Raw genomic sequence first — 27,216 nt, forward strand, 5'->3', positions numbered from 1 at the left:
ACATCGTATTTTTCATCTATTAAGTAGAAGGAGTTGTCATTCCAAAATTCTTTTAATTCGTTTTTAAATGTTGCTTGTCTCTATGTCAGATTTTTAACTCATTTGGCAAATGACGGAAGGTTTTTGTGGTAACATAATTCACCCCTTTCAGTGCCAAACTCAGATTTAACCCTCAACAGTGAAGAAATATCTTTCCTCTAATATTGTAGCTATACTCTTCGCTATTATTTTTGAGTTGGGATTGGTTATTAATAACAATTATCATTAGTGAATATATGTACTGCGAAAGCCCTGTGAATACCCCGAGTTCCTTAAATAAGAGTCTGCAAGGGGACCTCCAGCTATTATTCTGATTATGTGCTCTTGTGCAATCAATACTTTTCTCTTAATGATGAATTACACCAAAATACCATGTCATACGAAAGCAGTGAGTGAAAACAGGCATAGTAGATTAATTTGCTCATACTTTTAATCACTAAAATTTGCAATAACCCAAATAGCATAAATAACTGAACGTAACTGTTTCAGTAGATCATCAACGCATTTCTTACAATTCAGTTTCTCATCAGTGCACACACCTAGAAATTTAGAATATTCTGCCGTAGCAACTGACTTCTGTTCATAGTCTATATTTATCAATGGTGTTATAACATTTATTGTACAGAATTACATGGACGGTGCTTTCTCAAAATTTGGTGAGAGTCCATTTGCAGAGAACCACTCTATAATTTTCTGAAAGACATTATTTACAATTTCCTCGCCTGATTCTTGTTTGTTGGTAGTGATTACTATACTTGTATCATTAGCAAAAGGAACTATCTTTGCATCTTCATGAATATAGAGTGGAAAGTCATTAATGCATATCAAGAACAATAAGGGACCAAAGATTGAACCTGTGGGACACCGTTGATGATACCTCCCCAGTTAGAGGACTCTACAGATTTTCGCAAGCTACCTCTACTGTTACTTTCAACCTTATGCATCCTTCCAGTTGAATATGAATTAAACCATTATTGCAGTGACCCACTCAAACCACAATACTTCAGCTTAACTAGAAGAATTTCATGATTCACATCATCAAAAGCCTTAGAGAGATCACAAAATATCCCAACAGGTGATGTTCCATCATTCAGAGCATTTAATATTTGATCAGTGAAATAAGATATATTATTTTCTATTGACAAGTCTTTCTGAAAATCAAGTTGACATTTTGTTAGTACTATATGTGAAGCTTAAATTATTTGAAACTTCTGTTACCAGTCTCTAATCCATTTATTGTTTTGTGTTTAATCTAACATAATACAATGCGTTTCGAACATGTTCTGCTCATCTTTAGGCGTTTATACATACATACAGAGAGATGTTACATAAAAATAAATGCCTTAAACTAGATTAACCTAGAACTCTTTGTCTATTCTTTGTTAATGTAGTGGCTGGTGTGGCATTGGTGGGGGGGGGGGGGGGCGTGAGTGAGGGGGAGAGTGGATGCCCATAAATCTATGTCAGTGATGTTTCTTGCTGTTTTTTTCCCTTGTGGTTGATTATGTATTATATCACAGCCTGTACAGGATGCAGATACTTTTGCATCAGTTGTGTGTTGTGAAAATAGCGTGAAAGGCTTTTATATGATGGTTTCGTCACCTTGCAGCTTGACTTACATCACTGGTGTAATGGCGGAGTTGTTGAGTAACATTTCACTATTGCAGATTGTATTTTGTCACTGATCTGCGACGTAATTCACTGTACAAATTGCTTCTACATACATGTAGACATTAAGCACGTAATACAAGAAGGCGGACTTGTAGCATGAGTGTCAGTATCGATTACCGAGGTTTTGCATCGATATTCTGGCGGATTTGTAGTCATTTAATTACACTGACAGATCTTGAATCAATTGAGTTAGAAATGGCTTAAGGCTGCTGAAGAATTTTGAGTTTTTGAATTTGTATATCACATTAACAATGTTATCTCCATACTTTGTATTATGTCTAAAAATTTCCATTTCTTCCATGATATCCAATCCTTTACTTTTTCCTATTTTGTGTAAAATTTCGAGGTTATGTACGATTTTCAAAGATTAGCCTGTGTTTTTTATGTGAGTTGCTACTGCTCATTTGTTAGATTTGTCAAGTCTGTAGCAGTCTAAATATTCTTTGAATCAAGTTCTGTAATTTCTGCCTGTTTGGCCGGTATAATATGTATTACATTAGTTGCATTTAATTTTGTAAACGCCAGATGCATCAAGACTTGTATCTGGTGGTTTTATATTGTGAATAAGTTCCCTACTTCGGTTGTTGTTGGCTCTGAAGCTGATTTTTACTTTTGTGTTTTTGAATAATCTTGCTAATTTGTGGGATGTTATTCCAAGATATGGTATTTTTACATATTTAACTGCTGAGGCACTGTCAGTTGTGAGTGTAGTTTGATGTTGTTTGTCAGGTTTATTTTCTGTCTGTGTTGGCATGGTATTAATTAGATAAGGATCATATCCATTGTTATTTCCGTATATGTTATGGTTTCTATTTCTTGTTGGAGTTCTGTATTGTGAAGTGGAAATTTGTGTGCTCTGTACAGCATTGGTCTATAAGCAGCTTTTTGTGGGAGAAGAGATGTGTAGAGGAATTTGGGATAGTGGTGTCAGTAGGTTTTCTGTAAACATTGAAAGGTACCTTTTGGTTCTGTTTTGTTATTTTTACGTCAAGAAAAGGTATGGTGTTGTTGTCTTCCTGTTCTAGGGTGAATTGAATATATTATATAGGCTACTGAATTTGTTAAAAAGGCTGTCTTCGTATTTCAAAGGGTGACCTGTGTCTTTTATGTGAATTGCGACTGTTGATTTGTTACATTTACCTAGTCTCTAGCAGTCTAAATGTTCTTTGAACCGAGCTGTGAAATTTCTGCGTGTTTGCCCGATATAATATTTATTACATTGGCTCCAGGTAATTTTGTAAATGCCAGCTGCATCAAGACTTGTTATCTGGTGGTTTTATATTGTGAGTAAGCTTCCTACTTAGGTTGTTTTTGATGCTGAAGCTGAATTTTACTTCTGTGTTTTCGAAAAGTCTTGCTAATGACATCGGAAATCAGTGACAAAATACAATGTGCAGTAGTGTAAAATTACTCAACAGCTCCTCCATTACACCGGTGATGCAAGTGAAGCTGCAAGGTGATGAAGTCGTAAGTGATTAACTGTCATGAAAAAGCCTTTCACGATATTTTCGCAACACACAACTGATGAAAAACTGTCTGCATCCTATGGCTGTGATATAACACATAGTCAACCACAAGGGAAAAGGACCATCAGAAGATATCACTGACATCGACTTCTGGCTATCCAATGCCTCCCTTCCCCCCAAATGCCACACCAGCCACTACAGTAACAAAGAATGGACAAAGAGTTCGATCTTAATCTAGATTAAGACGGTTTATTTTTAAGTAACATTTCTCTATATGTATGTATAAAAGCCTGAAGATGAACAGAATATGTTCGAAACGCGTTGTATTATGTTAGATTAAATATAAAACAAAAAATTTGAAAGTGACTAGTAGCGGAACCAGTAAATAAATAATTATTAAATACAGTCAGGGTTCATAAACGTAGCCATTATGGCCGAAAGTAAGCTACTCTTGAAAATACAATTCTGTAAGAATTTTGTAAGAAGCTGTCAGTTGTGAGATTGGGCGGTAGTTGTTAACATCAGACGTGAGATACACTGAAGCGCCAAACACAACTAGTGGAGGCATGCGTACTCAGATACAGACATATGTAAAAAGGCGCTGCGGCCGGCCACGCCTATATAAGACAAAAAGTGTCTAGATCGGTTACTGCTGCTACAAAGGGAGGTTATCAAGGTGTAAGAGAGTTTAAATGTGGTGTTATAGTCGTCACAGGACCGATGGGACACAGCATCTCCAAGGTAGCATCTCCGTACGTCCATTTCGCGAGTGTACCGTGAATATAATAAGTCACGGCTGCAAAATACTAACGCGAATTCTTTACAAACGAATGGAAAAACTGGTAGAAACTGACCTCTGGGAAGATCAGTTAGGATTCCGTAGAAATATTGGAACACGTGAGGCAATACTGGCCCTACGACTTATCTTAGAAGCTAGATTAAGAAAAGGTAAACCTACGTTTCTAGCATCTGTAGACTTAGAGAAAGCTTTCGACAATGTCGACTGGAATACTCTCTTTCAAATTCTGAAGGTGGCAGGGGTAAAATACAGGGAGCGAAAGGCTATTTACAGTCTGTACAGAAACCAGATGGCAGTTATAAGAGTCGAGGGACATGAAAGGGAAGCAGTGGTTGGGAAGGGAGTGAGACAGAGTTGTAGCCTATCCCTGATGTTATTCAATCTGTACATTGAGCAGGCAGTAAAGGAACCAAAGAAAAATTCGGAGAAGGTATTAAAATCTATGGAGAACAAACAAAAACTTTAAGGTTATCCGATGGCATTGTAATTCTGTCAGAGACAGCAAAGGACTTGCAAGAGCAGTTGAATGGAATGGACAGTGTCTTGAACATATATAAGATGAACATCAACAAAAGCAAAACGAGGATGATGGAATGTAGTCGAATCAAGTCGAGTGATGCTGAGGGAATTAGATTAGGAAATGAGACACTTAAAGTAGTAAAGGAGTTTTGCTATTTGGGGAGGAAAATAACTGATGATGGTCGAAGAAGAGAGGATATTAAATGTAGACTGGCAATGGCAAGGAAGAAGAGAAATTTGTTAACGTCGAGTGTGGATTTAAGTGTCAGGAAGTCGTTTCTGAAAGTATTTGTGTGAAGTGTAGCCATGTAGAGAAGTGAAACATGGACGATAAATAGTTTGGACAAGAAGGAGGAGGTATTGAATAGAATTGGGGAGAAGAGGAGTTTGTCGCACAACTCGACTAGAAGAAGGGATCGGTTGGTAGGACATGTTCTGAGGCATCAAGGGATCACCAATTTAGTATTGGAGGGCAGCGTGGAGGGTAAAAATCGTAGAGGGAGACCAAGAGATGAATACACTAAGCAGATTCAGAAGGATGTAGGTTGCAGTAGGTACTGGGATATGAAGAAGCTTGCATTGGATAGAGTAGCATGGACAGCTGCATCAAACCAGTCTCAGGACTGAAGACCACAACAACAACAACAACAACAACAACAACAAATCTCCGACATCGCTGCCAGGCCCGTCAACACCGACATTGAACTGTTGATCACTGGAAACACGTTGCCTGATCTGACGAGTCTCGTTACAAATTGTATCGATCGGATGGACATGTACATGTGTATGATGACAACCTCATGAGTCCATGGACACTGTATGTCAGCAGGGGACTGTTCAAGCCGGTGGACGCTCTGTAACGGTATGGGGAATGTGAAGTTGGAGTGATATGAGACCCCTGATACGTCTAGATACGACTGCGTCAGGCGACACGTACGTCAGCATCCTGTCTGATCTCCAGCGTCCATTCATGTCCATTGGGCATTCCGACGGACTTGGGCAATTCCAGCAGGGCAATGCAACACCCCGCACGTCCAGAATTGCTGCAGAGTGGCTCTTCTGAGATTAAACACATCCGCTAGCGGCCAAATTCGGCAGATATGAACTTTATTGAGCGTATCTCTGACACCCTGCAACTTGCTGTTCAGAAGAGATCTCCATCCTGTAGTACTGTTACGGATTTGTGGACAGCCCTGCAGGATTGATGGTGCCAATTCCCTCCAGCACCAATTCAACATTAGTCGAGCCCATGCCACGTCTTGTTGGCGCACTTCTGGGTGCTCTCGGGAACCCTACACAATATTAGGCAGTTGCATTAATTTCTTTGGCGTTTCAGTGCAGCTGAATGTGAAACGGCCAATCCTAGTATGGAAGAACGACCAGCTTTAAATATTATGGATAAGTAACTGGCCTCTAATAACATTCCACTAGCCTCGAAGACACTACACAAGTTTCCCAACAGTTATCCCGAGTTGACGCAGAAGTGTCTCCGCTCGGTATGGAACCATGTTGCTGCTCACAGGTGAAGCACCTGCTTGTAATTAACAACAATAGGGGCTAGAAGCGAAAGGGGTGTAGTCAGCAGACTAAGATAAGATATTTCAATGTTTAGGACTTATATTAGGAAATATAAAACAGACTCGATGGTTAGTAATGTTGATCTCATTAACGAGCATTTGTACGTTACCAGTACAAAATTGAAGAGTGTTCGTATGGGCGAGGTGAAGACGCTGCGCCCCATCTTTCGGAACTCGGACTCGGGGTCGCGCAGCGAGTTGCACTGGATGCCGAAGGCGCAGGTGCCGATGACGTCAGTGGTGAACCTGGCGTTCCACTCCTTGATCTCGACGTCCTGGCGGCCCTCGGCGAGCGGCTGCAGCACGGCGACCATCTCGCGCGCGCACGCCTCCATCAGCGGGAACATGAGCCGCATCTTGCCCGAGGTGAACGTCGGCGTCAGTTTGGTGCGCAGGGCGCGCCACCGCGGCCCGCTCAGGTTGAACAGGTGCGCGCTCAGCGGGTCGTGCTTTTCGTCCACCTGTTCACAAGGAGCAAGCCCGCCGACCAGTCAGCGCCCGAGTTCCTTCCACACTACGTGCCGAGTCCCACAACTTATTGGACTCGCCAACGGTAGTAAACTACAGCCACACTCTTCATAATCTGAACATTGGTTTTAGTATCTGCTTACACTGGAATGCACAGGGTGGTCAGAAACAGTTTGTAAAGCTTCGAAGGACGTTGCAAGTGAGATTGTGCTCAGAAGTAATTCCCAAGGAAAAAAAACATCCATCCCCTGCACATTTTCCGAGTTTTTAGCCAGTCAGGTTGTAGGGACCGAAAATTCAAGCAGCCTGTCAGACAGGGTAGCCAAACGTGCTCCTCAATCAGTTTCCCCAAACCGAACGAATGTAGCGTTTGCTCACCCAGCCTAAATTTATCACTTCAGAAAAAGGCATATTGTAACTGGCAACGAGCATTTCAACAACTAGAAACACATGTCGGTGCGTTACCGCTTGTTATCGCGTGCAATTAAAACTGATTCAGTGCTAAATAGCTCGGAGACGGTGCAGTGTATCGGATTTTTTTCTTGACCCTACCGAGAGCGTTCTCTTTTAAAATTTAAACGTCTTAAAACTTTATTTTAACGTTTTTTTTTTCGTCAGAGGTACTATAACATTATTTGTTTATGCTTAATTTAAAATTTTATAATTTTTACTTTAAATTTTTCGCATATTGGTACTATATTTACTACAGATGTAAAGAGTACAATACTAGAGGTTGAAGTTATTTGCATTGTATATGAGTAACGTATGTAAAATACTACGTAAATTGTTAATAACGTTAAATAATTTTGTGATGACATTTTGTTTTTAAAAATATTTGTGTGTATAAACTGTTCATGTTGATGCATATTTGACAATTGTTAGAAATGGTCACCCTTAGGAACAATGTAACTAATAGGAGCTATGTAAAAGCCAGTGTGCTTTTGTTTGAAACGAAAGTGGCTCTGGGGAGTGGAAAAGGTGGCAGGTGGGAACTGACGCACTACTTAGAGCAAGTGTGGGAAGTAAGTAATACAGTCTGCAGACAGCAGTGATTGAAGCAATACCCTTGTGGAGCAGGATAAGCTTAGCATGCAAATTTACACAAAATTGCCTCGGATGAAGATTGCAAACGGCTTACGGCATACCTGCGAGTTGTTGGGCTACTGTATATAAAAGTGAATGACGACAAGAAGAGACAATGAGCCGATGCAGCAAGATACTTGCAAGCTAGACTGTGGGTAGTGTAGCCGCTATAATTGTTCGCCACACCAAAAAGTACAGCCACCAGGTAAGATTTATTTGTGTTTTATTTTTGTACAGCGTGAACCATTAATTTAAACTGTGTTTTAATAATCATTCTTGAACTTTAAAGAAACTGGTTCACCCTGTTATCTCATCCTGATCGTACACCTACATACGGTTGGTTCCTGGTTTGACTAATGCGAGTACCCTGTTTTACAGACTTATGAAGTGCCAAGTTAATATAAAGGGGCACCATTTAAATCATTTTTGCGTAAATAATGAAAAAGGTTCTTGAAGCGAAAGTGTTACAGTAAACGTTTGCTTACATAAAATTCATTCAGAGTGAAGCCAAGTTACTAGAATCTGTTAAGTGACTATACAGAACTAGTTCAAAGAGTAGTAGCTTTTGAAAGTAAACTACAATATGAAAGAGGTTTTCTTGAATTGAAATGCTCAGTATAAAATGTTTGTGCTTTGGTATCTAAGTATTTTAATATTTAAGTTTGTTGATTATGGTAAGTGCTTTTCCAAAAGTCCTCCCTGGCCAAATTTTTTTAGCTTCCTTGAAGTTATCTACTGGACTTTTCCTCTTTTGAAAATGTAATGTATAAGGGTGTAGTCCAATATTGTTTATCTGGAGTAATATTTATTTGAGGAACCAAATTAAACAGTAGCAAGAAACAAGGCAAAATTCATACTTATGCTTCTCCAATACTTCACTGTTTCATTGCCTGGGTAGGCTGCCGACCATTAGTACATGTTATAAACCACCATATGAACTTGCAACTGAGTTGTCCTAGCTTTAATATAATATTATTCTTACAGCGTTTCTTTCCACCCTCTGGGTAAGATCTTAGGAAAATTATTGAATAATCTGATTTACTTATTCACTAGAGACAACACATGGTCAAATCTTGTAAAAGGGGTAACTCTATAGATTAGCTTTTCCTATTAACAGGACTATTCTTCAATAGTGTACTTTATTTGGAAACTAAACTAAATTTAGTAGAAGGGTTATACGTAGCAACATAGGCACAGTGTTTTGTGTTATTTATGTAAGAGAATACTAAACTACAATAGTTGTGGTAGGGCTGTAGTACCATTGTAGCATGACGGCGAGATATATACCGGGTGATCATAATGTCAGTATAAATCTGAAAACTGAATAAATTGCGGAATAATGTAGATAGAGAGGTACAAACTGACACACATGCTTGGAATGACATTGGGTTTTATTAGAACCAAAAATGTACAAAAGTTCAAAAAATGTCCGACAGATGGCGCTTCATCTCATCAGAATAGCAATAATTAGCATAACAAAGTAAGACTAAGCAAAGATGATGTTCGCCGGCCGGAGTAGCCGAGCGGTTCTAGGCGCTTCAGTCTGGAACCGCGCGACCGCCATGGTCGCAGGTTCGAATCCTGCCTCGGGCATGGATGTGTGTGATGTCCTTAGGTTAGTTAGGTTTATGTAGTTCTAAGTTCTAGGGGACTGATGACCTCAGCTGTTAAGTCCCATAGTGCTCAGAGCCATTTGGACCAAAGATGATGTTCTTTAGATGAAATGCTCAATATGTCCACCATCATTCCTCAGCAATAGCTGTAGTCGAGGAATAGTGAACAGCACTGTAAAGCATGTCCGGAGTTATGGTGACACATTGGTGTCGGATGTTGTCTTTCACCATCCCTAGAGATGTCGGTCGATCACGATACACTTGCGACTTCAGGTAACCCCAAAGCCAATGATCGCATGGACTGAGGTCTGGGGATCTGGGAGGCCAAGCATGACGAAAGTGGTGGCTGAGCACACGATCATCACCAAACGACGCGCGCAAGAGATCTTTCAGGCGTCTAGCAATATGGGGTGGAGCGCCACCCTGCATAAACATCGTACGTTCCAGCAGGTGTTTATCAACCAGGCTGTGGATGATGCGATTCTGTAACATATCGGAGAACGTCTCACCCGTCACGGTAGCAGTTACAAAACCAGAATCACGCATTTCCTCGAAGAAAAAAGGCCCGATAACGGTAGATGTGGTAAATCCAACCCATACCATGCCTTTCTCGTCGTGGAATGGAGTTCGCACGACAGTTATAGGATATTCGGTAGCCCAAATTCTGCAGTTGTGGGCGTTGACAGACCCTCGGAGCGTGAAATGAGCTTCGTCGGTCCACAACACGTTACTCAACCAATCGTCATCTTCCGCCATCTTTTGAAACGCCCACACCGCAAATGCCCTCCGCTTCACTAAATCGCCAGGTAACAGTTCATGATGCCAATGGATTTCGTACGGATAGCATCGGAGGGTACGCCTAAGTGCCAACCAAATGGTAGTGTATGGAATGCCGGTGCGCCGTGCGACTGCACGAGCGCTGACTTCCCCGTGCATAGACAAACCCGCTACAGTCTCCATTTCTTCCTGAACTGTCTCAACAGCATTACGCCTTGTGCTCCGTCGGCCACTACGGGGTCTATCGTCTACACAACCCGTGGCTTCGAACTTCGAAATCATTCTCGCCATAGCTGCATTGGCCAACGGACCTTTACCCATTCGAATCGCCTTCGTATGGCGATAGGATCGTAACGCTGAAGTAGCACATTCCCCATTCTGATAATACAGCTTCACTAAAAGCGCATTTTCAGGTAACGTCAATATGCTGCAACTGCTGGCGCATCTCATTCTCTCTCTTTTATTTTTCTTTTTTGTGATTTCATTCCCCTGCCCCATATGGGCAGGGGAGGGCTTTCAGCGGCACAATCCGCCACTCTTCAGCCGAGTGACATGACAACTAAAACAAGAATAAATTGCTGCATATATAAGGCGATGAAAAAGGGGAACATAAAACAGGGTAAAGGGAGGAAATGGAGGTAAAAATAGACTGACATGGAGACGTTCATGGGGGACAGTTAAAAAAGTCACCAGAAGATTAAAAAAAACGCAGTTGGTGATTCTTAAAACACAGAGAAGACACTGAATGGACAAGCACAGGTTAAAAGTCGGCCACAGTATTAAAAACACACCAGAACAACACACTTAACACCCACTTGTAGCACACACGACGAAGAATTAAAACTGCCAGGTGGGACCTACCAAGGGAAAGGTCAGAGAGGATGGAAAAGGAGGGGAGAGCAAGGGGCAGCAGGGGAAGCGGCGATTCTCTCTCTCTCATTACAGCTCCTTTTATACACGATTGTCATGCGCAGTCACTGCTCTCCAGCGCCATCTGTCGGACATTTTGTGAACTTTGTTTTTTTTTCTTTTTCTTTTTTTTGGCTCTAATAAAACCCCATGTCATTCCAATCATGCAGAGGCATCGCTTACAAATCACAGGCAAGAGGCAAATCATCCATCACAATATACACAAATCGTGTGTGGAAAATCCAAGCTGATTCAAAGAAGTCAGTAAAAACAACGCTCTTGCTCTGTCAACGTCTGCTGCGTGTTTTTCAAGACCCAGACCCGCATCATAGATATACTTTTATCACAAACAAAAACGTGCATTTGGCCTATTTTTGCTTTCCAAATAACAACCTCTTTTAGCCCGCATCTCGTGGTGGTGCGGTAGCGTTCTCGCTTCCCACGCCCGGGTTCCGGGGTTCGATTCCTTGTGGGGTCAGGGATTTTCTCTGCCTCGTGATGGCTGGGTGTTGTGTGCTGTCCTTAGGTTAGTTAGGTTTAAGTAGTTCTAAGTTCTAGGGGACTGATGACCGCAGCATTTAAGTCCCATAGTGCTCAGAGCCATTTTTTGAACAACCTCTTAGAGCGAAGAATGAATAAACAAAGGATAGAATATCAGCTGGCGTGTAGTGCCTCATGCCCTTCTTACCTTGAGGCCCCTGTGCTGGAAGTGTCCGAAGTCTTTGACGAGACAGCTCTTTATAAGTTCCGGGTCTCTGATGAGAAGCGCCGGCCTCAGAGACATGAAGACACCGCCGAAAGGGTGAGGCTCGAGGCGCCAGTACAGCTCCTGCATGCCTTCGCCGAAGTTCTTGCGGTTCAGAATCATGTCCTTAAAGTTGCCGAACGCAGATTCCGGTTCCAGAGACGGGACTCCGCGCCGCTTCCAGTATCCGTACATCCACTTGCAGGCGAGGACGAGCAGGGCGGCCACGAATGCCGCAGCAGCCGCCGCGTCGCCCAGGAGGGACCCGGTCAGCGACATGGTGCGAAACTCTGCGGAAACGATGCGGGCGGCGTTAGTACTGCATTATGTAGACCAAGGAGACTGCCACGTGAGGAATTACCTTTATTACACTACTGGCCATCAAAACTGCTACATCACGAAGATGACGTGCTACAGGCGCGAAATTTAACCGACAGGAAGACGAAGCTGTCATATGCAAATGATCAGCTTTTCAGAGCATTCACACAAAGTTGGAGCCAGTTGTGACACCTACAACGTGCTGACATGAGGGAAGTTTCCAACCGATTTCTCATACACAAACAGCAGTTGACCGGCGTTGCCTGATGAAACGTTGTTGTGATACCTCGTGTAAGGAGAAGAAATGCATACCATCACGTTTCCGACCTTGATAAAGGTCGGATTGCAGCCTATCGCGATTGCGGTTTATCGTATCGCGACATTGCTGCTCGCCTTGGTCGAGATCCAATGACTGTTAGCAGAATATGGAATCGGTGGCTTCGGAAGGGTAATACGGAACGCCGTGCTGTATCCCAACGGCCTCGTATCACTAGCAGTCGAGATGACAGGCATCTTATCCGCATGGCTCTAACGGATCGTGCAGCCACGTCTCGATCCCTGAGTCAGCAGATGGGGACGTTTGCAAGACAATAACCATCTGCACGAACAGTTCAACGACGTTAGCAGCAGCATGGACTATCAGCTCGGAGACCATGGCTGCGGTTACCCTTGACGCTGCATCACAGACATGAGCGCCTACGATGGTGTACTCAACATCGAACCTGGGTGCACGAATGGCAAACAAGTCATTTTTTTTGCATCAATCCAGGTTCTGTTTACAGCATCTTGATGGTCGCATCCGTGTTTGGTGACATCGCGGTGAACGCACATTCGAAGGGTGTTTTCGTCATCGCCATACTGGCGTATCACCCGGCGTGATGGTATGGGGTGCCATTGGTTACACGTCTTGCTCACCTCTTGTTCGCACTGACGGAACTTTGAACAGTGATCGTTACATTTCAGATATCTCACGACCCGTGGCTCTACCCTTCATTCGATCCCTGCGAATCTGTACATTTCAGCAGGATAATGCACGACCGCGTGTAGCAGGTCCTGTACGGGCATTTCTGGATACAGAAAATGTTTGACTGCTGCCTTGGCCAGGACATTCCCCATATCTCTGACCAATTAAAAACGTCTGGTCAATGGAGGCCGAGCAACTGGCTCGTCACAATTCGCCAGTCACTACTCTTGATGAACTGTGGTATCGTGTTGAAGCCGCCTGGGCAGCTGTACCTGTATACGCCATCCAAGCTCTGTTTGACTCAATGCCCAGGCGTATCAAGGCCGTTATTACGGCCAGAGGTGGTTGTTCTGGGTACTGATTTCACAGGATCTATGCACCCAAATGGCGTGAAAATGTAATCACATGTCAATTCTAGTATAATATATTTGTCCAATGAATACCCGTTTATCATCTGCATTTCTTCTTGGTGTAGCAATTTTAATGGCCAGTAGTGTACTTTCGTTCGTAATAGAACCATCACATGCGTTGCCATAGGTATTTCATAATTAATAAACATGTTAAATATGAATTTACATTTGAGTATGTAATGTATCTGGGCAATGTGTTCTTGCTTAAAATACGCGATAAACTTCGGACGTTTCATACAAAATTGTCGTTTTCATTCATTTCGTATATCTTCATTTTCTAACTGCACAGGCTTTATTTATATTTTTCGTTCTGTTAACTCTCATCCAAATTATTGAACACGCCCCAAATTTGTATCAAGATAAAGTTCCATTTTCAATATTTTAATAGTTATTAGTGTGAAACTTCCTAGCACATTAAAACTGTGTGCTGGACCGAGACTCGCAATTGGTACATTTGCCTTTCATGGGCATGTGCTCTGTCATCTGAGCTACCCAACCACGACTCATGATCCGTCCTCAGAGCTTCAATTCTGCCAGTACCTCGTCTCCTACCAGCCAGGTACTGGCAGAATTGAAGCCGTGAGGACGGGCCATGAGTCGTGCTTGCGTAGCTCAGATGGTAGAGCACATGCTCGTGAAAGGCAAAGATCCGGAGGTCGAGTCTCGGTCCAGCACACAGTTTTAATCTGCCAGAATGTTTCATATCAGCGCACATAACGCCGCAGAGTGAAAATCTCATTCTGGAATTATTATTGTATTCACAATGCTTTCATATTGCACTTCATTTATTTGCCACCGTAAAGCACCCGCTAAGTTTCTTCTGGCCGATAAATGCATTGTCGATTTTTTTTTAGTATGCCCACCTGTCAAATTAATATTGTTTCAAGAAATTTAAGTACGAAATTGTTTCAGGATTTAAGTATTATGAGTTGCGGATTTTCTAATAAACCTTGGAACATTTAATACATCAGTCCATCACTCTTGTTTTTCACAGGCTGTGTTTTATTAGTGTGCCTCCACATGTAACTATCATACAGCTCCTCTGTTTTATTATTGATTTATAAAGTAAGAGATCAGAGGATATTAGGTGGCTAACAAACTGTTTATAGAACGGAAACCAAGTGTCAGAGTGAGGAAGTAACTTTTTACCGGTTGAGCCATCACCTGCAGCTCCTGAGAGCAGGAGAGCACGCGCGAGAGAAAGGAGGGAGGGAGGGAGACTTTTAAAATCGGAATTCATTTACTTCTGGTTACACTGGCAAATCTGTCTGGTAACTGTGGTTTTAAAACAGCATACCCAACCGTCTTATTATTAGTGTGCTGACATTCAGAATTTCTTCTAGACATTTCTATTGATGAGCAGGATGACTTCTTGTATTTTTTAAATATTCTACTTACCTGTGAACTTTTTTGACGACTGGTTTGATTAGAAAATGAATGATTTCCAAATAATATGTGGTCTCTTCATTTATGTACGAGTCTCTTTGAAGATACATATACTCACTAAATTCTGCGGTGAATAACTTTACTACGTTTCCATGTAGCCATTGGAAGTCGAAATGAAAGAAGTATTTATATTTCAGTGACTTCACATATAGCTACAGACACTCGAAAGTGAGGGACCACAGAATGTTTTAAAAGCATTCAGAGTCTACTAGAAACTGTTGTCAGTAGAACTGTACCTTGAAAGTACGTTCCTCCGCAAATGACTTACAAACGTCTGAGTCTATCACCATTTCTCCAAGCTTTCGATTGCGAGTGGAAAATGCAATTTTGATCAATTACATTATCATTAGTTTCTAAAAATTGCCGTTTTAGCTGCATATGTGCTTGCTCTAATCAGAGATATTCTTACGATAATCATAAAATTTCGCGTCTGTAGCCTGACACGTTCTAAAGCAGTATGAGCAAGTATCATTAAAATAAGATTCCTTTTAAACAAAATTATGTATGTTTTTCGTCATTAATATTTTAAATGATTTCATAAATACCAACTGTATAAGCAGCTGCGACGAAAATAGTTTTCGAAATAAAAAATTACTCTTATTTTGTAAATAAATGTCAGCAACTAGTAACCGTTAAGTTCGTTTTTAATATTCAAAATATATTTCGGTGAGTACTGTTCACACTCAAGCAGTATATTCCTCATTGCTTCATCTGAGTTGTTTCCTATAGTATCTAAATCTACTTGAGTCACACTTCCATGGCAGACGATGAAAAACACAATCACTACACCCAAATGACTCCTCTATAGTTTCTCTCGGCAGCAGAGCGTGGGGAAAGACGTAAATGCTTCCATCTGAGCTCTTGTTTTTCCTTATTTCGAGGCGATATTCACGCGTCCTTCTCAAAGTGGAAGGGAACAATATCCTCGTATTTTATCACTCGTGAATGACAGTTGTAAACAGCAATCGAGTCTCCCTCTCTTTTTGTATATCTTTTGTCAGTCTTATCTGTTAAGGATTCCATAATGTCCAACACCATTCTGGAAGATGACGCACATCAATAATATTTCTTTAGTTCTATACGAATTCTGACGGAATAGCAATTTGATCTATCATAAAAAGAAGGTATAAAAGAGTTGGAAAAAATAACATACTACTAAAAACTGGCCTCTGATATCACATCCATTGCAGTAGCGACTGATATAAGCAGTTCTAGCTATAATTGTGATCAAACATTTGTTGCTTCGTAATGGAAATGACGTAGCACAAAAGATCACAATTGAAGTATCATAAATATACCAATGGAAGATGAATATTTGCGAAACATATTTTGACAACTAAAAACTGTCATATCAGTGAATGGTTATGAGTGTATATTCGTGTACAAAACGGTACAAGCTTAAAGTCAGGGATCTAGCCCACCCATCAGTGTTATGTTTAAGAAATAATCTCCAGTGGCGAAGGTCAACAAAAGAACAAATATTAACAACTGTGGGACTGAAATAAATTAGCAACTGCGTATACACTCTGCAAGCCATTGTTCAGTGTGTAGCAGATGCAATTTTGTACCAACACTAGGCATCTTCTGGCCTACTCCATTCTCCTATTAAACAAGAGAAAGTTAACTGTGTGTGTGTGCGTGTGTGTGTGTGTGTGTGTGTGTGTGTGTGAGGTACTGTTTGGTGACGGTGGTGGTGTGGGGGGGGGGGGAGTTTCCTCTATTACCCTGTTCTATTCATGCCTGCGCGAACTATCGAACTATACGATACTGTCAGCCGAATTGTATTTGCTGCCCTCAACTCTGCAGTCATTATTGCTTCTTCCCGCTGTCCCGCTGTCTGCATATACCGAAGAGGTTTTAGCGCAAACTACGTCGTGTTTCAGAGAAAAATTCCCATTTCAGGTCCCTGAGATTTTACGCTTTTGTACTCCTCGCACGTACGAGTTACGATCGTAGCAGATCATCCCTGAATTCATTAGACGTCTAGTGTCACGGTTTCTTGAGGAGGATCCTAAATCCCTGAAACAATTAAAATTAGACGAGAATAGTCTTGCAGGCAATTTCCTTTACCGTTACATCGTCTTACAAAAAATCTCAGTCTCTCAGTCTTCCTCTCACATTCTCTAATAGTGTTTTACGTGCTCCTCCTATTTACAGTAACTTCTTAATATTAGGCATTAAATAACGAAACGGGATTAGCGACCCGATGTGCTGCCCCTTAATCTAGTAATCAGATTCTGTCTGATTGTTACTGTTACAGGCAATATATCACAGTATTAATACTTGAACATGGGAAATTGAGCTACTGATTTAACATTAGTTATCATAGGAGGCCGACGAAAGTTACATAATTCAAAAGATACTTTGTCATAGATGTGCGGAAAAGCAAATCATGTGTTTACGGAATCTTTATGAGTGGTGAAAGGATACAGGCAAACTCACTTGAGAAATGTTTTTCTCAGTCTCCCACACGGTACCAAATTCTACCCCGCGTACTGATCGGGTGCTATGATAGAAATGACACATGGAAGTAAAAACGTTTCGTCCTCCAGTCGGTGAGAAAGCAGCGACATGTCTCTGTCCTATTCTTGAGTTCCAGCCGTTAGTAAGTTACCAAAAGAGACACGAATTATCGTGAAACATGTGTAAAAAAAAAAGCCGAATTGCACTGATTCAATGATGTGAGCTGCAACTCATTCATGAAGGAATACTTTCGAGTATGCCTGTATTTGCTGCATAATCCGTTGAGAGTAAGAGAATTTAAACACACTTCGCGCGCGTATATCTGTAGTTGTCTGTTGTTATTACCATAAGCCCTTTCCTTAAATTTTTTTTTATAGAGTTCAATGATACACCCTTTCTTACACTTCACTCGACTTTCCAACACATGAGCATTATCGCAAATGCAGTTACTTTTGCTTCAATAGTGAATGTGTTCAAGATTCTTGTTGTTTGGGGCTTAAATTTAGCAACAATTGTGGAAATGGCTTCTCCTGTGCTGGAAAACTGTTTTACTCCATTTGACGACTTATTATCACGTTTGCGTGGTTTTCCCTTAAGCTACAGTTGTGATGGCTTATCTGGTACATTGAATAATGTAGGTATTTCATTAGATATAGGTTTCCTACGCTCCACAACGTTCTTCCGTAAAATGTCAGGTCTCCTGGTGTGTACTAGCAACTAGCAATTTTTTGTTACTGAAGGAAAACGACACTATTAAGGTAATGTGTATACGTTACAAGAGAAACGTAAATAAATTGTCTCGTAATGCACCGTTTCGTATATCCCAGGATTCTTAGGAAACTAAATATTCACATTCGTGGTGTACTTTTTTAGCTATTGTCGATATTTAAAGGAGCTGCATACACTCCCAAATTGTAAAAACTGTCTCATAAATCAATGTAAACGTTATTATTTACACTTATCTGATATCGTATTCAGAAGTGTCTCTTGCTGGCCGAATGGGGTCCCTGCTATCGTTGTGGATAACAAAAACGATACGCAGTGTCACCACAGTTTTGTTCTACTGTGGTTGCCTCCGTTACCACAAAATTTGAAGTAAGGTCCTAATTTTCAATTTGGTCGTTTTAAATAGCCACAGCTGTCCTTCATAAATGGAAACTATATTTGTCTTAGGTTATTCCTCGATGAAGAAGACTTACGAGTCTAACCGAAAGACAAGGAGCTAGAGAGAGACACTTTTTGCGTAGACGAAAAAATTGGAATAATGTGTACATGCATAATGATAATGCTAGTGTTGTTTTGATAGACAAATTCAAACTTGCACCGAACGACATTCCAAATAATTTTGAGAACTACAATTGCGATTTGATGAATTTTCAGTTCAGATATAGCAATGTAAAATAATGTCGCATCTTAGGTTACTCCACGTTGTACAAAGTTATTCACTTTATGTTGACACAAGGGAACAGTTGATTTGCCGCCCTTAATACAATATTATTTTTTTTCGATGCACTGTATCGAGGACTCACTTCGAAAGATCGAACAGTTAAAGAGAAATCAAAGAATTATTTCAGTTATATTCTCAGCTATAACGCAGCATTTGCAGTTCTGATGTTAACATTTCAGACACAGTTTTACTTGAAGTGCATCGCATTAAGATATGCGACATTTTTTATGATAGAATACGCATACGTATAGATTCTAATTAATATACTAAAGAATTCGACTTTTGTTACTTTATAAACACAGAAGGTCGAGTTTTCACTGTACGTGAGCTGTATTTAACATGCTTACAAAGAGATACTATTCATTACATGAAGTTGAATGTTCGTCCTGGTCGTTCTGCATTTTCGCACGATCTTGAAACTACGATACCTTCCGGCACACTAGACTATCTTCACCGAGCAATTTGGCAGCGTTGCTGACCCTATCTGGAAACTCGTTGATGTACACTGAGGACATTAAAGGCCCTATGAGGCTTCCAGGTGGTACTTTCTTTCTGTAGAACATTGACTCTCCAATGAGCCACCTGCATATCAATAGTGAAAAAATTAAGCCAGTCGTTTACCTGTAAATACACTCCGTATGAACGAACCTTTATTATTAATTAGTCTACGATCTGGTATGGCATCGACCGCTATTCCGAAACCTATAAGACGTTATATGCCCGCTCACTTGTATCAATATATGACAGGTACTGTTTCTAAATAACATAAGCAGTAATTATATGAAAGTACCGTATTCGTCACGTCACATGTCACTGACCTTTAGGTGAGAAGCCTGGATGGTGCTCACCGTCTCGCCCAATGGTAGATCAGTGGAGTACTGTGCCCGCTACCCGCTGCAAGCGGCTATTTGACGGAATTCTTCTGCTGTAATGATGACTTGCGACTTTCTCGCGGAGGAGTGGACCTAAACTGCAGTCAGGGTGGGGGTAACCACAGGAAGGACAAACCGGTTATCCTGCCTCTGTGAAGCGGAAGGCCACGGGGCCGCGTAGTCTCGCTGCTCCAAGGTCCACACTCACCGTCAGTCACGAAACCCAAGTGCTGCGTAACGATGACTCTGAGGCAACATACGGCGAAAGGTGAGAGAGTCCAGCCACCTGAGACTACTCACCGTGACTCAAGTCTAAAGATCATTTATTCCACATCCCTACCCATAGATGATTCAAGTAACATAAATCAGTATTGCAGGAGCCGATAGCAATGGTCATAAGTAACTATATTTTCCTTTTTTTAGCAAGAAAACTAACGAAATTTAGCATAAGATTTTGATGTGCGTAGACAAAGAAGGTATAAATGAGTCAACTGTAAAAACAAAACTTTCACCGACAGATATGTCACACTTATCAGAATACGAACTGTCACCCATGGCTGCACTCATACATCACTAGTTTTTTTTTATGATAAGTCATCATGAGTTAGCAACCTATTGTATGTGCAATAATATCAGCTGGCCTCACGTATATGCCAGTTCGGGTAAACATACATCACGATTTACTTCTCCCCACCATCCTCCCCCAACTGCAAAACGTATGGTGGTACTGCACGCACAGTCTCGCTGCCGAGCAGCGTGGGCAAAAATGTGTGAGCTTCTATGCGTAATACAATGTTTACATTATCAACCAAATTTAATAAATTTTTGACATGGTTTATGTTCACTCATCATCATCATCATCATCATCTAAGACTGATTATGCCTTCCAGCGTTCAGTCTGGAGCATAGCCCCCCTTATAAAATTCCTCCATGATCCCCTATTCAGTGCTAACGTTGGTGCCTCTTCTGATGTTAAACCTATTACTTCAAAATCATTCTTAACCGAATCCAGGTACCTTCTCCTTGGTCTGCCCCGACTCCTCCTACCCTCTACTGCTGAACCCATGAGTCTCTTGGGTAACCTTGCTTCTCTCATGCGTGTAACATGACCCCACCATCTAAGCCTGTTCACCCTGACTGCTACATCTATAGAGTTCACTCCCAGTTTATCTTTGATTTCCTCATTGTGCACACCCTCCTGCCGTTGTTCCCATCTACTACTGCCTGCAATCATCCTAGCTACTTTCATATCCGTAACGTCAACCTTGTTGATAAGGTAACCTGAATCCACCCAGCTTTCGCTCCCATACAACAAAGTTGGCCGAAAGATTGAACGATGCACAGATAACTTACAGGGTGTTTCAAAAATCACCGGTATATTTGAAACGGCAATAAAAACTAAACGAGCAGCGATAGAAATACATCGTTTGTTGCAATATGCTTGGGACAACAGTACATTTTCAGGCGGACAAACTTTCGAAATTACAGTAGTTACAATTTTCAACAACAGATGGAGCTGCAAGTGATGTGAAAGATATAGAAGACAACGCAGTCTGTGGGTGCGCCATTCTGTACGTCGTCTTTCTGCTGTAAGCGTGTGCTGTTCACAACGTGCAAGTGTGCTGTAGACAACATGGTTTATTCCTTAGAACAGAGGATTTTTCTGGTGTTGGAATTGCACCGCCTAGAACACAGTGTTGTTGCAACAAGACGAAGTTTTCAACGGAGGTTTAATGTAACCAAAGGACCGAAAAGCGATACAATAAAGGATCTGTTTGAAAAATTTCAACGGACTGGGAACGTGACGGATGAAGGTGCTGGAAAGGTAGGGCGACCGCGTATGGCAACCACAGAGGGCAACGCGCAGCTAGTGCAGCAGGTGATCCAACAGCGGCCTCGGGTTTCCGTTCGCCGTGTTGCAGCTGCGGTCCAAATGACGCCAACGTCCACGTATCGTCTCATGCGCCAGAGTTTACACCTCTGTCCATACAAAATTCAAACGCGGCAACCCCTCAGCGCAGCTACCATTGCTGCACGAGAGACATTCGCTAACGATATAGTGCACAGGATTGATGACGGCGATATGCATGTGGGCAGCATTTGGTTTACTGACGAAGCTTATTTTTACCTGGACGGCTTCGTCAATAAACAGAACTGGCGCATATGGGGAACCGAAAATCCCCATGTTGCAGTCCCATCGTCCCTGCATCCTCAAAAAGTACTGGTCTGGGCCGCCATTTCTTCCAAAGGAATCATTGGCCCATTTTTCAGATCCGAAACGATTACTGCATCACGCTATCTGGACATTCTTCGTGAATTTGTGGCGGTACAAACTGCCTTAGACGACACTGCGAACACCTCGTGGTTTATGCAAGATGGTGCCCGGCCACATCGCACGGCCGACGTCTTTAATTTCCTGAATGAATATTTCGATGATCGTGTGATTGCTTTGGGCTATCCGAAACATACAGGAGGCGGCGTGGATTGGCCTCCCTATTAGCCAGACATGAACCCCTGTGACTTCTTTCTGTGGGGACACTTGAAAGACCAGGTGTACCGCCAGAATCCAGAAACAATTGAACAGCTGAAGCAGTACATCTCATCTGCATGTGAAGCCATTCCGCCATACACGTTGTCAAAGGTTTCGGGTAATTTCATTCAGAGACTACGCCATATTATTGCTACGCATGGTGGATATGTGGAAAATATCGTACTATGGAGTTTCCCAGACCGCAGCGCCATCTGTTGTTGACAATTGTAACTACTGTAATTTCGAAAGTTTGTCTGCCTGAAAATGTACTGTTGTCCCAAGCATATTGCAACAAACGGTGTATTTCTATCGCTGCTCGTTTAGTTTGTATTGCCGTTTCAAATATAGCGGTCATTTTTGAAACACCCTGTAGTCTTGGTACTGACTTCCTTCTTGCCGAAGAGAGTAGATCGTAGCTGAGCGCTCACTGCATTAGCGTTGCTACACCTCGCTTCTAGTTCTTTCACAATGTTGCCATCCTGTGAGAATATGCATCCTACGTGCTTGAAACTGTCCACCTGTTCTAACTTTGTTCCTCCTATTTGGCACTGAATCCGTTTATATTTCTTTCCCACTGACATTACTTTCGTTTGGGAGATGCTAATCTTCATACCATAGTCCTTACATTTCTGATCTAGCTCTGAAATATTACTTTGCAAACTTTCAATAGAATCTGCCGTCACAACTAAGTCATCCGCATATGTAAGACTGCTTATTTTGTGTTCACTTATCTTAATCTCACCCAGCCAGTCTATTGTTTTCCACATATGATACATAAATAATATGAACAACAGTGGAGACAGGTTGCAGCCTTGTCTTACCCCTGAAACTACTCTGAACCATGAACTCAATTTACCGTCAACTCTAACTGATGCCTGACTATCTATGTAAAGACCTCTAATTGCCTGCAAAAGTTTGCCTCCTATTCCATAATCTCGTAGAACAGACAATAATTTCCTCCTAGGAACCCGGTCATATGCCTTTTCTAGATCTATAAAGCATAGATACAATTCCCTGTTCCACTCATAACACTTCTCTATTATTTGCCGTAAGCTAAAGATCTGGTCCTGACGACCTCTAAGAGGCCTAAACCCACACTGATTTTCATCCAATTGGTCCTCAACTAATACTCGCACTTTCCTTTCAGCAATACCTGAGAAGATTTTACCAACAACGCTGATTAAAGAGATACCTCTGTCGTTGTTACAATCTTTTCTGTTTCCATGTTTAAAGATTGGTGTGATTACTGCTTTTGTCCAGTCTGATGGAACCTGTCCCGACTCCCAGGTCATTTCAATTATCCTGTGTAGCCATTTAAGACCTGACATTCCACTGTATTTGATGAGTTCCGACTTAATTTCATCCACCCCAGCCGCTTTATTGCACTGCAATCTATTGACCATTTTCTCCACTTCCTCAAATGTGATCCAATTTCCATCACCATTCGTATCCCATTCTACCCCGAAATCTGAAACATTACTGATCGCATTTTCACCTACATTGAGCAACTTTTCACAATATTCCCTCCATCTGCCCAAGGCATCCACAGGGTTCACCAGCAGTTTACCTGACCTGTCCAAAATACTTGTCATTTCCTTCTTACCTCCCTTTCGAAGACTGCTAATTACACTCCAGAATGGTTTTCCAGCAGCTTGACCCATAGTCTCCAACCAGTTTCCAAAGTCTTCCCAAGATTTCTGCTCGGATGCTGCAATTATCTGTTTGGCTTTGTTTCTCTCTTCAACATCACTTTCTCTGTCTACCTGAGTACTAGTATGTAGCCAATTTTGATACGCCTTCGTTTTCCTTTTACAGGCTGCCTTGACTGTGTCATTTCACCAAGCTGTTTGCTTCATCCTACTTTTACACACTACTGTTCCAAGACATTCTTTATCTACCTCTAGTACTGTGTCCCTGTACCTTGTCCATTCCTTTTCCAATGATTGTAATTGACTACATTCAACTAACTGGTACCTTTCTGAGATCGCTGTTATGTACTTGTGCCTGATTTCCTTATCCTGAAGTTCTCCACTCTTATCCTCCCACATATGGACCTGACCTCCTGCACTTTCGGCCTCACGATCCCAATTTCACTGCAGATTAAATAATGATCAGTGTCATCAAAAAATCCCCTGAATATACGTGTGTCCCTCAAAGCCTTCCTGAATTCCTGATCTGTTATTATATAGTCAATGACAGATCTGGTTCCCCTGCCTTCCCAAGTATGCCGGTGAATGTTCTTATGTTTAAAAAAGGAGTTTGTGATTACTAAGCGCATACTGGCACAGAAATCCAAGGGTTGTTTCCCGTTCCTGTTGGCCTCCATATCCTCTGGTGTAAGAAAAAGATGTCCCATTGCTTTCTTCATCCTCATTGGAGTCGAATGTTTTCTTGTTTTTTACTTACTAAAGTAGCGTGTGTTCTTTCTTAGGGTGCAAGATATCTCCATATCAAATTTCACCAAAATCGTATCAGCGGTGCAGTCGTGAAAACGCAACCGACAGTGACTATTGCCTTTAATAGCATTAGAAGGGAGGTATGGATTAATCATGATGAAGACTGGGTAACCTCTGCATTCTCGCTATTACGTGTGGCCGTTCTCGCATTTCAGTTAAATGAAATTAAATGTGTGTATGTCTTTATTGGCTGGGAGACCCATTCGGGATGTTTAGCCTTTTGGTGCAAGTCTTACTATTTGCACCACTTCAGTGACTTGTGCATCGAAGATGATAAAATGACGATGAGCACAAAACACACACACACACACACACACACACACACACACACACATACACCATCAAAGGAGCAGGGACCACACAGTTGAGGAACACTAACCACAAGGTCCTGAGCTCCTGACAGTGTAGATTTGTTATGAGGACTTACACTGATGGCACTGATCCTTAATAATTATTTTGTTTAATTATTAGATAGCGTTAAACTGATGAAGTAAGGAAATAAACAATTTGCAGTTCACTGCAGCAGAAATTTTATAGTATTTGTACAGGCTATATCATCAGCTGCCCTCATGTGATGCATAGTATAACCAAACGCAGCCCCTCTAAAATACCCACCATTTTACGTGTAAAGGCAGACCCTGTTATACTGCATTTAAATGGCGCTATCGTGTGGAGTCTTCTAGTGTCTCAGCAGCCATAAGGAATACGTGATGCCCGATTGGAACCATGAGACGAGCTTGTGACTAAATATTAGTATGGAATTATGTATTAAACACATTGGGGATTGTACAAGAAATGTATTCACTACATCGAATCACAGTTCACAGAACATGTCAAACAATAAGAACATTTTCACAAATGTGATAAAGCTCAAAATTCAAAGAGTAAATAGTATTTCCGACAAGCAATTATTTTACCATATTTCATGTTGTATCCTTCAAATCAATAAATTTCTTGAACTACAGATTCGACAAAGTAGCGTATGTTCTTTAGCAGAGCAGTATTCAAGCTACCTCCATAGCAAATTCCATCGAAACCTGTTCAGTGGTTTGGTTGTGAAAGTGTAACAGACAGTTACTTTCATATTTATAATGTTAGTATAGAAGTATATACAGATTCTGGGCTATTATTCCGTGGTCAGATGAATATAATGTGAAGTTAGGCGATTTTCACGGGTCTCCACCATCAAGCCCAGTGAATAGTAGAGCCATGTTCTAATTCCGGCCTGAGTACAAATTTCATTCATCCCTTCTATTTGCAAAATATTACAAATCAGTATTCCGATCACTGCTGAGGCTGATGAATGGCTTGAATCGCGTGGCTATACCAACGCCGATAATTCTCTATCCAAGTGTCATGAATTGTTATTATTACTTACATCTGCATATGTCTCTTACACAGACACAATATTGCAAACAAGGGAAACTCGTGCATTGGTCATATAAATCTGAAACCGATTTTTATTACTGCATATCGATTTCAAACACAGAGTGATCTTCATCGGTGCTAAGATAAAATTAAAAAAAAGTTGAACCTGAATGATGGATGTACAAATATGTGTCAATTTGTAATGGATAAATTGAGTTTTACAAGGGCAAATACATACCAAGACTATGTTCAGTTGACTCATTTAATTATGCACAAAATATACCTTCAAATAAATATGTTCATAGTGAAGAAAGTTACAACTAGTAGGTAAGACTCAAACTGAGCCAAGTAGAAGACCACAGGTTGTACAGAGATGTATATTAAATATAATACGAAATTATAGAGTTAAAAATATAGATACTTCTTATGTGGTCATGGTGCACAAATTTCTTAACTGAACACAATCCCATAGACATGACACTTATCAGTGTCCCTTCTTTCCATGAAGTACTGAAGGAAGTTTCTGGAGGTGGGTTTGTACAAACACCATCGACGATGCAGTTGTCATCATCACCGTAAGTGTTCCCATGGATTTCCTCATCAGCCTGGTAAGGGCCGACGACACTGGAACTGCATGTGGGCCTGTCGACATGAGCATCATCTTGGTACTGAATGACCACACCTGCTTGTTTGCCGTGGTCTGGGCCACACTCCCTGTGTCCGGGACCACCTCGCCATTATCCTTCTGGACCTGGAGGAGACCACCATCCCACGAGGTAAATCACATTACTGCACTAGACAATACTGTGGTTATTGGATTTCTTAGGGATCACATCTTGCATGCTCGTATAGGCAATCGTAATGCGCGCTACTAATATGCCAATACTTTCTTTAACACATGCCAGTCTGTGTTGGAATGGGAGTCTCCCAGAATTGTCAATGGCCCAGGTTATCCTACCAATAAGTGAAGCACAGCTCTATGATGTGAACTCAGGCACCTCCTGAAAGAAGGTAGCAGAAATGTTGAAGTAAAGTCCTTTGTCTACAGTTAGAGTGATAATGGTGTATATTATGATGGTAAGTCAATTGCAGAATGTCTCAAAACTTTTATCAACAGTGTCACACTGGATTCTTTTTCTGAAATCCAGGAAAGGGGGTCTCTTATGACACCTCAGCTTTGTACTCTCTAGGTCGATGTATAATTGCATGTCCAGGATGAAGTTATTGAGGATGCAATTTCATCCCTCCTCCAGCTGATATTGTAGCTAAAAAAGAT

The 27,216-nt window shown here is 41.4% G+C and overlaps 1 protein-coding gene across 3 annotated transcripts in view; it reads right to left on the bottom strand.

Moving 5' to 3' along the window:
• The window catches only part of LOC126141630 (probable cytochrome P450 6a13), a 173,468-nt gene extending 153,802 nt beyond the window's left edge, over positions 1–19,666 (bottom strand). For 2 of the 3 annotated variants that reach the window (XM_049915268.1, XM_049915269.1), the window contains exons 1-3: positions 19,533–19,666; positions 11,610–11,956; positions 6,182–6,532 (exon numbers count right to left, since the gene is read on the bottom strand). In XM_049915268.1, coding sequence (XP_049771225.1) covers positions 6,182–6,532; positions 11,610–11,945 — 687 coding nt within the window. In that variant the 5' untranslated portion in view covers positions 11,946–11,956; positions 19,533–19,666. The remainder of the gene's footprint in view (positions 1–6,181; positions 6,533–11,609; positions 11,957–19,532) is intronic. The other variant, XM_049915267.1, reaches the window with a different exon arrangement.
• Between the last annotated feature and the right edge of the window lie 7,550 nt (positions 19,667–27,216).

This window comes from Schistocerca cancellata, unplaced genomic scaffold (genome assembly GCF_023864275.1).
Source record: "Schistocerca cancellata isolate TAMUIC-IGC-003103 unplaced genomic scaffold, iqSchCanc2.1 HiC_scaffold_732, whole genome shotgun sequence".
In the NCBI taxonomy this organism is placed as follows: Eukaryota; Metazoa; Arthropoda; class Insecta; order Orthoptera; family Acrididae; genus Schistocerca; species Schistocerca cancellata.